General features: G+C 44.2%; 1 protein-coding gene across 1 annotated transcript in view; it reads left to right on the top strand.

Annotated features, from left to right (window-relative positions):
- The window catches only part of MAPKBP1 (mitogen-activated protein kinase binding protein 1), a 55,550-nt gene continuing 42,337 nt past the window's right edge, over positions 482-13,694 (top strand). Inside the window, 2 exon segments of the mRNA XM_021097365.1 lie at positions 482-1,624; positions 2,162-2,384. Coding sequence (XP_020953024.1) covers positions 2,268-2,384 — 117 coding nt within the window. The 5' untranslated portion in view covers positions 482-1,624; positions 2,162-2,267.

The raw sequence follows: 13,694 nt of genomic DNA, 5'->3' as shown, positions 1-13,694 counted from the left end.
GTAAAGATGGTGGTTGCTGGGGAATGCAGCACGCAAGTAAGGACACCAGGTGGCACTCTTTATTCACTAGCATTGTTATATTGAGTTCTCTTCCCCACCCCGCCAAAAAAGAAAAAATCACAGGCTAGCAAGGAGTTGAGGAACCAATCCCTTTTCTTACTGTTGTGGCTAATGACTCTTGCTGCCTCCTCCAGATTTGAGAAATGTGAAAACTCCATTTTATATTTCATTACATCAGCAGTACATGGTTGAAGGGAAGGAAGAAGCCTCATACTTCCAGTAGCCATTGCCATTTGGTCTTCTAGGAGATGACTTTCCTGATCTTTGTGTCAATTTGTTAGCTTTACAGTTCTCATTTTAATACCTGCTGCGGTACACACAAGTACATACCTGTTTTGCCGTTTGTCTGTACAAGAGCCTTCATTTCAATCGGTTTAGGAATCTTTCCCTCTTGCTAACTTGTCATCTCCCCCAAGGGTTCCAAGGACCTGGATTGGATAAGATACATCAGTGTTCTGTTTTTCTGGGGCCCAAGTCTTTGGGCATAGGCTAACCTCTTTGTAAGGTAATTTCTCAAAGTAGCAGTGATTCGGGAAGGTTCCTAGAAAATAAACTTAGGCTGAGGTACATATGAAGTACTCTGTAAAGTATTTCTGTGCATGCTCCACCACACCCCCTGTCCCATGTGCTATTAAAACTATTAAATCTAGTGCCAGCAAGCTTAGAAGTGACCTCGCCAAAGGGAAAAGATTTCAGAAGTAAATTTTGACAGGAATATGGAAAGATCTGGAGGAACAAAGTCCTGTATTACTCTGGATGAGAACTCGATGGGACATTGGAGGCTAAAGAAACCATGAAACATTATTTCCCATAGGCACATCGACACACTTCAGCTCTCCGAAATCTCTTCTAGGCCATCAGCTCCCTCCCCTTTATTCTGTGGGGGCCAATTGTGTTGCCTAGTTCAGTACACTTCTCAGCGATCAAAAGAGTTACTCATTTCCACGTAGGTCAACGTGCTGGACAGGCGGCGAGCAGAAACTATTTTAACCGCTTTAAATCCCAGCGCTTGGGGGGTCCATGGGAACAGAGCCTTTTGGCTGTACCTCACTCTTGTAATTCTGAGCTGGAAGTTAGTTTCCCCGCTGGTCCCTGGGGCCTATCTAATGCCAATTGTAGTACCTTGGGGGCGTGGCTACCGTCTAGTTGGGGCTCTGGGAAGTGCATTTCTCTGGGGGTGACCAGGCCTGATAATACCATAAAAGGCTTGATTTTCTCAATTCTGAAGCCGCGTTCTGCAGACCTTCTTCTAGGAACAATACCCACGACTGCTTGGTGGTGAATCCGTGGTTCTTGGGTCCCTGCCCTTTACTTCCTGGGCTGTTTCGTTGCCCCGCCCCCACAAGCCGTAGCCGTCCACTCTAGAAACGCCCTCATGCGTACAGACCGCACCCCCTGCCTCGGCTCCTCCTACCCAGCCCAAAGCTGAGCCCTGGCGGTAGTTCGCGTTTTGAGCCGCTCGTGCCACCATAGCTTCTGCTGCCGCTGCCCCGGTGGAGCTGAAATCGCTGAGCGCGATGCCTGAGGGCGCTGTGAGCCGGGCGGCCCCGGCGCCCGGGGGCTGGTGAGCCTGGGCCCGAGCGGGGGCGCTGGCGAGTGGCAGGGGCTTCTGAGGGAGCTGAAAGTGAAAAAGGTCTAGGGCTCCTGTGGAGGGCCGAGAGCGAGCTCAGGAGGGTCGTGGGTGGGGGAGGGAGGCTCCTGTGGCAGAACGTGTTGCAGGGCCACAAGGCGACCCGCCGACCTGAGTCCCCCTGCGGGCGCCAGCGCAGGTGCCCAGGCCCCCTGCGGGACTCCTTGGTGGCCTCCTTCTTTGGACGCTGCAGTTGCCATGAGAACAGTTGGGAATTAACGGGAATCAGACCGGCCACTAACCCTTCTAGGGCCCATCCCATCCTTTCAGTTGAACGCTTCTGGCAGGTGTGGGCCTTGCATTTCTTCACAGCTGAGACTTTTTAACTCTCTTTTTCATGAGTCTGTCCTTCAGGCTTTGTAAGAAACCGCGCAGGGCTTGGCGGCGGGATGAGAAGGGAGAGGGTAATACCTAGAAATAAGAGCTTCAGACAGGGCTAGGCAGAAGTTAAGGTGGCCTCTGCCATCTCAGGTCAGTGAGAGGGCATACTGGAAGGCCTCGTGGAGTGGGAAAGCAGTGCTGCTGTTGAGACTAGTCCCAGGATTGGGCCCAAGAACTGACCCCCGGGCGCCACATCATGATGGCTGTCGAAGGGTCAACCATTACCAGCCGGATCAAGAACCTTCTGCGATCCCCGTCCATCAAATTACGCAGGAGTAAGGCAGGAAACCGGCGAGAGGACCTCAGCTCCAAGGTGAGAACTAGTATTGGGAACCAGCCCTTTCCTCCCCTTCCCTCCTCTGCTATTTGTATGTCTTTTACCTTGCTCTTTCCTGGGAAAGAAGAGAACTAGAAAAGCTCATTTCATGTTGGCTTGAAAGGCCCAGGTGTGCCCATCTCTGCCCCTCAAGAAAGGAGTGATTTGGTTTTAGATTAAAGGGAAAAGAGCATGCTGAGATTCATCCATGAAAAGAGAACACAAGGAAGGCAACATGGGTTCAATTGTGGCCACACTACAAACTAAGTCTGTGCTTGGGGAAGCCAGTTGATATGTTATGACTCAGTTTACCTTCTTGGAAGAGGATAGTGGGACCATATACCCTGTGAAGGGCTGAGTTGTCACTACTTGTAGCCACAAGTGTTAGTGTCACAGCTGGGGTTATATAAGGCAGTGGTAGCAGAAGGAAATATGCTAAAACATCTAATGGGAGGAATTGGCTTGGTGAATACTCTGGGCTGGGGTTAAAACAAACTTATTTGTCTCTTTAAGAGACCTGAATTAATTTAACTGGAGCTTCTTGGCTTCTTAGGAATGATAACATGCAAGGGGCCAATTATCTGCCAGTCAAGCAATTCTAGTTTGCCCGTGAACGTTGCTCATTGCCAAAAGCCACATCCCACCCTGCTGCCTCAGTTCCTCAGAGAACAAGTCCCTCTCCATCCCCTCACCTGTTTGGGTGTTGTTTTTTACACTTTCTTCAACTTTGTAAAGCCCCACAGGTTTGGGAATACAGAAGTAGACTAAATTTATTTAATCCCTGAGGGAACCTAGGGCCTTGTTCCCACAGGATCAGATTAGACGATTGTGTTGTATTAGCAGCCTGTGAACACAGTAGCCTTGTGTGGTGCAGGAATGCTATAGGGAGAGGCATTTGAGACAGCAGCATTTTGCTGCCTTGCCTATCTCTCTTCGGAAATAAGTAAAACCAATGAGGAATGACTGAGAATGCTAATGTACAGCATGGCAGAGTTCTGGGAGGACTTAGCTTAGATCCCTGTCCCTTAGCAGAACCTTAGTTGGATTTGGTCAGAAGGTAAACACCTTTCCTGTGTATTTCATCAGGAATCAAAATTGGCTACAGGGTTCCACCGCTGTGGAAATAGTGTCTCTTCCAAAGGCCCTTTTTCTTTTTTCTTTCTTTTTTTTTTTTTGGTCATTTTTGGCTGCCCTGCGGCATATGGAGCTCCCAGGCCAGGGATTAGATTGGAGCCACAGTCTTGACCTAAGCGACAGCTGCAGAAATGCAAGGTCCCTAACCCACTGTGCCAGGCCAGGAATCAAACCCTTGTCCCAGTGGCAACCAAGTCACCGCCGATCCTGTTGCACCACAGGAGGAACAATCATTGTTCATAGTCTCCAGAGGCAGGAGAATGAGACTGAAACATAGACACTGACTTAGATTTGGCTCTGTTCACTTGTTTGTTTTGTTGGATCCTTTTTAGAATTGTAAGCTTTCATATTTTGGGCTGGTGACTTGGCAACAATCAGTGCTTTAGAGCCATATTCTCATATCTTTGGCCTCTTTTTCTGACCAAGAATGGTGTAGATAATAGAAATGTGTGACAGGTGTTTAAGCTTCAGTATTAATACTTACTGTAATTTTGGTCTGGAATCCAGAAGATACGATCACCATTCTCTACAATTTGCCACGTCATTCACCATTAACACATTCAACAGACTTTATTGTGTGCTTATTATGTGTAAAATCAGTGATGAATAAAACATTATCCTTGCCATCAAAGACCTTGTGGCTAGTCAGACATGTAAACAAATAATTACAACATGGTGTGGTAAGTGCTGTCCTAGAAGTATGTGTAAAGCTGTTAATGGAACACAGGGAAAGGAACCTAAATCAGCTTATGGGAATTAGGGAAAAAAAAAAAAAAAAAAAAAAAAAAACAGAGGAAAGGATGAGTCCTGAGGCAAGAGAAGAGAAGAATCTCTCCAGGAAAACAGTGAAAAGGGGAATCCTTGGCATCACCATTAAACATCCCTGCTTCAAGTAGGAATTCAGTGCCTCAGACTCTTTAAATGGCTTTGTTTGTCCTAGAGCTGTGAATCAAGGAAATACTTAGCTGAAGTTAAATGACCCTTGAATAGTCCGACAGAGCAAGAGTCCTGGTGCCTATCTTTAGCACCCCAAAGTAGTAACTGCCTTTGTGTGCCTGGAACCTTGCAGGTGCCTCACACTCCTTATTGGAGACTATCTAAGATGATTCTAAAAGCCAGCTTGGTTACTTCTGTGGTGTGGGTTTGATCCCTGGCCTGGGAACTTATGCATGCAGTGGGCTTGGCCAAAAAAAGAAAAAAAGAAAAATTTAAAAATAAATAAATAAAACCTGTCTCATGGTAAGCAACATAAGACCTGGTATGGAAGGCACTGTGAGTTGCTCTAATACGTGGTAGCTGTGGATAATCATGATAACAGAGAGCTTGTGATTCATCAATAACTAACTCTGGAACAAAATTTGAAGACCAAAAGACACATGCTTTTTGTGGGGTGGGCAAAGAAGGAAGTGACAGAGGGCCTTTATACAGCTCTTACCTCATATGGCCTTCTACTTTTAATCATAACTCTTCTTCTGTCTGAAGTAGCCTTTTTTCCAAACTCTCCATTTATTTTTAGATCTACCTCTATATTTATTGGAGCCACAAGGACTTCTCTGACTAGCCACGCTACCTTGGAACCAAACTCTAATTGTTCTTTTATGTATGTCTTCATTTCTTAAGATCAGGGGCCATGTTCTTTGTTTCCTTTACATCACACTGCTTAGTACAGTGCCAAGTATGCAGTAAATACCAAATGAGTAAATCAATGAGAACAATTTAAAGATGTCAGATGTAGTGAGGATAAACGTGTAATTCCAAAAGACAAGCAAATGGTCAGGAGAAGTTTGTGACTTCTTTAGAAGAGAAATCAAAAGTAGGAATAATAAAATATTTTTAAAAAGGAGTTCCCATCATGGCTCAGCGGAAACAAATCTGACTAGTATCCATGGATGCAGGTTTGATCCCTGGCCTTGCTCAGTGGGTTAAGGATCCGATGTTGCCATGAGCTGTGATATAGGTGGCAGATACGGCTCAGATCTGGCGCTGCTGTGACTGTGGCATAGGCTGGTGGCTGCAGCCCTGATTCAGCCCCTAGCCTGGGAACCTCCATATGCCATAAATGTGGCCCTAAAAAGACAAATATATATATATGTATAAAGGAATAGTGATGCAGCCTATTTAGTTGCGAAGGGCCTTAGAGAGAAGGGAAATACATATATGCAGAAAGAAGTGCTTGTTAAAGGCTTTTTAATTCAGGAGAGACCAGTTTAAAATACGGTTAAAATATGGCTAAAAGCCGAAGTGAGAGCCTGTAGAAATTGGGATTTAAATTATTAGAGAGAGTAGATGAGAGCTGGGATTTTTATCAAATTTTCTCAAAGGGAGGGAAGTCTCTGCGGTGTAATAGAATTGGAAGAGACTAATTTGAGGTTTTATGCCAAATCTGCTGAGTCTTGATGAAGTATAACTCAAAGTTATCAGTTGTAAACACCCTTCAACTTCAAATCCTGTGCAATTGTCAGTTCTTTCTCTCATCTCAGTTGAGGCTGTGTTGTCCTTAGGAAGCAACTGTGTGTGCTTTTGGTAGCTGACCCTCCCCCTCTTAAAGTTTCTGAAGGATTTTTATGTGGAAGGAACTGGGTTGTTTTTCATTTTAACAAAGGACAGAAATGGACCAAAGCTGAGCAGGCAAGATTTAAGTTAGGGATACAAAAGCATTGCCTGTGCTGAGGCGTTGTTAGCTTTTGAAAAAGTCAGTGAAGGAGCTTTTGAAATCATCTTCCTCGTTAATAGCCACTGATCCAATCTGAGTAATATGCTATCTCTTTGGAAACAGTGGGCAAGGTGACTGTAACTTTCTTTTTTCTGGTTCTCAGTTTTTATAAGTCTAACTCATTCCCCTTCATTTTTTCCCCCAATTTTTCTCCTGCCTGCCTGATTTTATGGCGATGCTTTGAGTCTTTTAATATGTGGCTTTAAGAAGAGTTTGTGGGAGTTCTCTTTGGCACAGTGGGTTAAAGATCCAGAGTTATCACTGCAGCAGGCTTGGGTTGCTTGGGTTCAGTCCCTGGCCCAGGCACATCCATGTGATGCAGGTATAGCCAAAAAAACTTTGTGCAGGTGAGTTTCATAGAGAAGAAAAAACTGACAGTAATATAATTTCAGCTTTTGCTTACTGTTTGAGCTCAGGTATGAGACTCTCTCTTTTTTTTTTAAGGGCTGCACCTGCGGCATATGGAAGTTCCCAGGCTAGGGGTCGAATGGGAGCTACAGCTGCTGGCCTACGCCACAGCCACAACAACCTGGGATCTGAGCCACATCTGTGACCTACACCACAGCTCATGGCAATGCCATATCTTTAACCCAACTGAGGGAGGCCAGGGATCAAACCTACATCCTCATGGATCCTGTTTGGGTTTGTTAACCACTGAGCGACGAAGGGAACTCCAGGCATTAGACTCTTTATTAGACTTATTATTCTGCCTATTTGGTAGTGGGGAGTCATATTCATTTTCAAAGTGTTTATGGATCACTGACTCTAGCTTGATGGTGCTCAACTAGGGGGAGGAGTCAGGAGGGCAGTGAGACATTAGAATACCTGTGCAACATTTAAGAAATACACATTCCAGCGTTCCTCTTGTGGCTCAGTGGGCTAAGAACCAGATGTAGCATCTGTGAGGATGCAGGTTCGATCCCTCGCCTCACTCAGTGGGTTAAGGATTTGGTGTTGCTGCAAGCTGTGGTGTAGTTTGCCAATGGGGCTTGGATCCAGTAGGATCAGCAGGAATTTCCCTTGGGGGCAGGGATAGGAAACTTTATGATAATATCCCTGAGTCCTGGGCAGCTCTTTATGTCACCGTTCCACTACCCACTGTCCTTGGGACTCATAGGAACCAGGAGTTTTTAGTGTTGAACACACACTCTCTGGGCTCTCCACCTAGAATAGATGACCGAGAGTAGAGATCTCTGTGGCTAGCAGCCCTGCCCCTCACCTGCCTTTGCAAATGAACTTGGGCAAGTTTTTGTTGAGTTTCCTATCTCTGATGTATTCTTCAGTTAAGGCTTGTGAAGTGTCTTGAGATCCTCAGAACAGGTGGTGTACAATGAAAAGTGTGAGGTGTTCTGGTCTTGTCCCTTTGATCTCCATTTCCTTCTCCTTCCGGTGCCTGCAGCTGCCCTCAGCCTTCAAAGTGAGTCTCACTGGAGAGAGAGAATTCTTCTCTTCCCCAGCCCAGCACCTCTTGCTTCGCTGTCTAAAATAGCTCAGCTTCTTCAGGCTTTAAGTTGTCTTGCAAAGCATCCCCTCGTGTACTTGGCCTCACTCATTTCAGAGTCTAACAGCATTGCTGCTGTCCAAGTTTCTTTTACCTCTCTCAGCTTGCAATTTAGGGCAAGTTTCCCCTGTAGGATCGAAGAGCCACTGTCTTATTTCTTGCCAGTATTTTGAATGTCTTTGGAGCCATTGGTATTTCTTTGACCTCACTTCTCTCTTCCATTTGTTATCTGTGTATTTTCATTTCTTTTCTTTTCTTTCTTTTTTCTTTTTCTTTTTTTCTTTTTTTTTAACCTTTTTTGGCCACACTCTAGGCAAATGAAAGTTTCTGGGCCAGGGATCAAATCTGAGCTTCTTCTGCAACCTACACCACTGCTAAAGCCATGTTGGATCCTGAACCCACTGCACTGGGCTGGGGACCAAAGAGGCAATGCCACAGAGACAAGCTGGATCATTAACCCGCTGTGCCACAGCTGGAAGTCCTCGTCTCTTGACTAACGAGAAAACATTCCTAGAAATGAGGCTTCAACCTAATCTCTATAACTTCTCTGTCAACTACTGAGTCTAAAGTTGGACTTGTGGCTGTTATCACTGCCCCTTTGTTTGGAATACAGTCTAGGCTTGAAATTTGGGACTATGTTTTTTCAAACTAAGTTTCCCTGGGAAAACGGTCTGTCCCGCTGTTGTTCTCAGAGTATCTGTTAGTTTTTACTTCATGTCCAGACTGCTGTGTTGGTAGGGAAAAAAAGCTTCAGTGTTGTCAGTGGGGTTTGTTATACTATGCATCATATTCCCGCTGCTGCACACTAAACCTCTTCTCTGGGCTCCATTGTTTAGTTGCAGGACAGGGCCAGGTTTTATGTCAGCTTCCTTTTTACAGCAGTTCTCAGTAGAGGTATGGAGTGAGAGCTGCCCCCTTGTTTGGAAGTTTATTGAATCAGGTCCACAACGTGGATTTTACTTTAACTTCTGTTCCCCTTTAAAAGGGGGAGGGTGGTTGGGGAGGGCAAGAAGTAAAAAGTTAGTGTCAGAGATTGGGCAGTGTAGATCTTTAGGGTTGGTATTTTTGGTTGTTCAGATTTTCCAAATCTTGGTTTCCTTCCTCCCAGCAGTTATCTCAGCAAGCCCACAGGGCTTCTTAATTGGCCACCACATTTTTCTCTGGTTTTGAAGGACACTTCCAGAAGAATAAATTCACAATGTGGATATCTCCTCTTAGACTTTTAGGGAGTCAATTCCACCCTCTCTCATTTTATCACAGAGAATGTTTGTAATGCTTTGCTTTCCTAGTCTATAAAACAGTCTCTCTTTTTAGATTAGATTTTAAGTTTATGCACCTTATCTCTCCCCCTAAACCTGGAGTAGAGCTGTAGATATTTCTCCTTCTCTGTCCCTTCATTCATAGTTGAGGTTTAAATATACTGGAAAATCTTGGAACAACACTTTGTGAAACCAAATGGCTGTTCCCCCCCACCCCCAACTTAGTCACATTCTCTTTTGGAGGAATCCTGAGAAGGAATTCCGTATGTTCATCTGGATTTGAGGATTGCTTCTTGTGCTGAGCTTACTACAGTTTCTGACTTCCCATCCTAGTTCTTCTCTGTCCTTTCGATCTCTGTTCCTTTAGTGGTGCTTCTGGTCTTCTCCCTGTGAGTTCAGATGACCCATTAAAGGTACTGGCACTTAAAAACAAAACTTAAAAAAAATGTGTGAAGTAAAACAGACATTGAAAAGTTTGACATTTAATAATATAACCTTGCATTGTGAATAATTATGATTGCTCATGTAACTACCACCCAAATCAAGAGATAGAACACTGCCAAGGTGTTGGTAGTTTGTTTGTTCATTCCTTTCTTTCTTTCTTTTTCTTTTTCTTTTTTGGTTGCCCTGTGGCATGTGGAGTAGTTCCCAGGCCAGGGATCAGATCCAAGCTATAGTTGCAACCTATAGCTGCAGCAACACTGGATCCCTAACCCACTGTGCCGGACCAGGGATCCCACTGCTGATCCAGTTGTGCCACAGTGGGAACTCTGGTGTGGATAGTTTCTGAAGGATATGATGCTAATGGTGTCATTAGGCTGAAGTGTTTTTCTTATGTAATTAAGGTCATTTTATTGTTGGAGTTCCCGTTGTGGCTCAGTGGTTAACGAATCTGACTAGGAACCATGAGGTTGCGGGTTTGATCCCTGGCCTTGCTCAGTGTGTTAAGGATCTGGCGTTGCAGTGAGCTGTGGTGTAGGTTGCAGACGCGGCTCAGATCCCACATTGCTGTGGCTGTTGCGTAGGCCAGTGGCTACAGCTCCAATTAGACCCCTACCCTGGGAACCTCCATATGCTGCGGGAGCGGCCCCAGAAAGGACAAAAATATATATATATATATATATATATATCATTTTATTGTTAAAAATTAAAATACCCAAGGATTCGATCTTGACTATTTGTTCTCTTACCTTTTAAGTTTCTTCTTTTCCCGTGCACTGTAGATTTGTGCCATTTAGCATTTCCAGATGGTATGCTTATTGAAACCACCCCTTTCCAGCCTTTGTTATCAGTGTTTCCTGACCTAATCTTACTCTCCAGATAATACTAGAAATAATAATAAATTGTAGTGGTAATAATGGCTAACATTTATTGAGCTTTTTGCTATGTACTGTGCTAAACATGTACACATGTTGTCTCATTTAAGTTTCTTTTCTTTCTTTCTTTCTTTTTTTTTTTCTTTTTAGTTCCCAGGCTAGGGACCTTGTCAGAGCTACAGCTGCTGGCCTACGCCACAGCCACAGCAACTCAGGATCCAAGCCTCATCTGAGACCTACACCACAGCTCGTGGCAATGCCGGATCCTTAACCCACTGAGTGAGGCCAGGAATCAAACCCATATCCTCATGGATCCCGGTTGGGTTGGTTACCGCTGAGCCACGAGAGGAACTCCCTCATTTAAGTTTCACACCACCCTCCTTTAGGTATTGTTACTATCCTCACTTTGAACTCAGAAAACTGATGCTAAGAGAGGTGGTTATATAGTCAGTAGGCGACTGAGCTGGGATTCAGACCTTGGCTGTCTTAACTCCACAGCCTATTCTTGCTCTTTATCTTGTACTCCTCCCAGGGAGTCTTCATGCACAAAACATGACACTGAGCACAGAAGTATACCTGGTGTTGCTGTAGCCAAGAGTCATAGCTGTAGTCAGCTTGGAAGAGAGCAGTACCTTAAAAAACAACAACAACAGCCTTTTCTCCCAGTGGTCCCCATAAAATTTAGTTTGATGAACTTGTCAGACTGTTATTTTAGGACCATCATTCAGTAACCTTTGTCCCTCTCCATCCTTGCTCCTCTTCCCACTCCCAACTTCAGATTGCCTGAACTGTATCCTCACCTCTTGTCCTGTGGTACCATTAGGAACCATACAGCTTGTGGTTCTGTGGGTACATGACTATCGAGTTGACAGGGCACAGCTGTGTGGTTCCAGATGACCATAAGCCACAAGCAGTTGCTGCTTCTCTCTTAGGGCTAGAGCGAGGTGGAGGAGTGAAGTGGAGGCCAACAGGTGCCTTGGTTGTTTTTGTGCGTGGGTATCTTGGGGCTTTCAGTTATTCTGCTCTTAGGTGGTGATGGTGTAGCTAACAGCCCTGACTGCTTACTATTGCTGCCCACCCCAAAGCCCTCCCTCTTTACCCCTATCTTTGTTACCTCTGAGACTGTTCCTACACACAACTGACCTTGCCTTTGAAGCTGTGGAGAGTTGCTGAGTTAAAACACCTATTTTAGAAACTGGATCTAAAATGCCCTTTGCAGGGGCTGACCTGGATGATGACAGTTGGGGTTCAGTGAACATGAAAATGAGCAAAAATTAGGTCATATGCCCACCTGATTCTGTTGGGCTGGGCTAGCTCCACGGTATTCCTTGAACAAGTGCTTTGATTCCTCTGATCTCAGATTTGTATTATTTTGATTTTTTTTCCTCACATAGGCAACAATGATAACATTGGTGCAGAAGCATGGGATCTTAATACATGCTTTCCTGCAGCTGCCCCAGTTAGTCCTGAGGAAAGGAAGCCCAAAGCTAGTTTGCGATCATGGGGGAGGATCTTGGAGCATTCTCTGAAACCTTGACTCTTGCCATCGCTCAGCTACTGCCTAGAGAAAAGCAAGCAGCTGCTTGTCAGGACTAAGCATGCAGCAGGCAGGCTGCAGGCTTGCCTCCACTACCCTGATACTATTGGTCAGCTTCTGTTTGGAAAAGTACAGTATCTTTGTACACCATGATGGTTTTCATGTGACATAATAACCTGCTGCTGACTTTTCTAAACATGGCCTTTGATGGTCCTTTTTTCCTCAGGCTGCTTCCTTCCCCAGGCATTCTTGAGAGGCTTCCACAGCAGCTGTGGAAGAGACTTTCCCTCTTGGTAAACCCAGAACTGGCTAGTGAACAAGGGGCTTCTAAGAGTTAAGGTACAGGCAGATTAGTGGGCAGGGGCAAGAGGCCAGTGGTCTTGTTAAATGCCGGCTGAGATTCAGACCCACCCTGAGACTATTTTACTACTAGGCTCCCAAGTGATGCCCATGCTGCTCTTCCCTGGGCCTTACTTTCAAGTAGCCGTGCCGCACACGCGTGCATGCCTGCGTGCGTGCGTGCATGCGTGCGTGTGTGTGGAGAGGGGGCTGCAGGACAACTTCCTCACTTCTGAGGGAACTGGTTTCTCTCTCATTTGTAAAACTGGAATACTGATGGATTCCTCCCAGGGCTGTTCTAAGAGTTAAAGAGATTTAATGAATGTGAAAGCACATTGTCAGATCTAAATAGGTTGACAGCTATTATGAGGTTGCTGATATTATGTCCATAGATTTTTTTTTTTTTTTTAGAATACCCAGGAATTTTCTTCTGATTTGCTGGCAAGATTTTATTCAAGTTTCCATTTGTGAGAAGTCCTTTTTTTTTGCAGGTTCAGCTTCTTCTGTTCCAACATTTAATTATCCTCCCTGTGCAGTTTTTTTTTGTGACCTATCTTCACCTTTTTCTTGCCAATATTAACTTGTATCAACTATACTTTAACTACTGGCTAAAAGAAAAGCTTAGCAAAATTTTTTTTATGTGTATAATTTTTTTTTCCATTATAGCTGGTTTACTTTTTTGTTTGTTTTTTACTTTTTAGGGCTGCACCCGTGGCATATGGAAGTTCCCAGGCTATGGGTCTAATTGGAGCTACAGCTGCCGGCCTATGCCAGCAAATATTTTTTTGATATTAACTACTGTGTAATTTATTTCAGGGCTATGGATATGATTTTTGGCAATTAAAAAAGTCAAACCTGGGAACCAGTAGTGGGAGGAGTCCGAATTTACTGTGTCTGTTTGTAAGTCACTGGGGTAATAAGCATGCTTTTTAACAGCAGTAGCTTCTCTAGAAATAGATATAACTTTTTTCTTCTTTGCAGGCTAATTAATTTATATTGGGAAATAATTCGGGAAGTGAATTAGTCTTAGAGCTTCCTCTCAGACTAAGAATTTAAGGCAGAGTGAAAATATGTTAATTTTATAACCGATCATTTTAAGTTTCTAATGTAACAAGAGTGAAATGTTCTATTTCAATAACGTTTGCTTAAGGAAAATAAATGTGAAGATGTGGCGAAAAGAAGAAACAAGTGTATTTGTACCCTTTTACTGTTGGTGAAACAGACATTGATCTAAACTTTTTAGAGGACGACTTGGTAATAACCATTAGAAGAAAATTTTACGTAGTCATATCTTTAATCTAACAGTTATAATTCTGGATCTTAACCTATGCAAACATTCACACAACACAAAAGTGTATACAACTGAATTTCAGTGTGAGGGGGTGTTACTCACAATAGTGAAAGCTTTGAAGTAATCCAAGTCACCGTTACTGGAAAATTGGTATGCATCCATCAAATGAAATACTCTGTACTCACTGAAAAGAATGAGGTCAATCTATATGCACTCA

Source organism: Sus scrofa, chromosome 1 (genome assembly GCF_000003025.6).
Source record: "Sus scrofa isolate TJ Tabasco breed Duroc chromosome 1, Sscrofa11.1, whole genome shotgun sequence".
In the NCBI taxonomy this organism is placed as follows: Eukaryota; Metazoa; Chordata; class Mammalia; order Artiodactyla; family Suidae; genus Sus; species Sus scrofa.
Note: the sequence above shows the minus strand (reverse complement) of the source record. Positions and strands in the feature narration are given on the sequence as shown.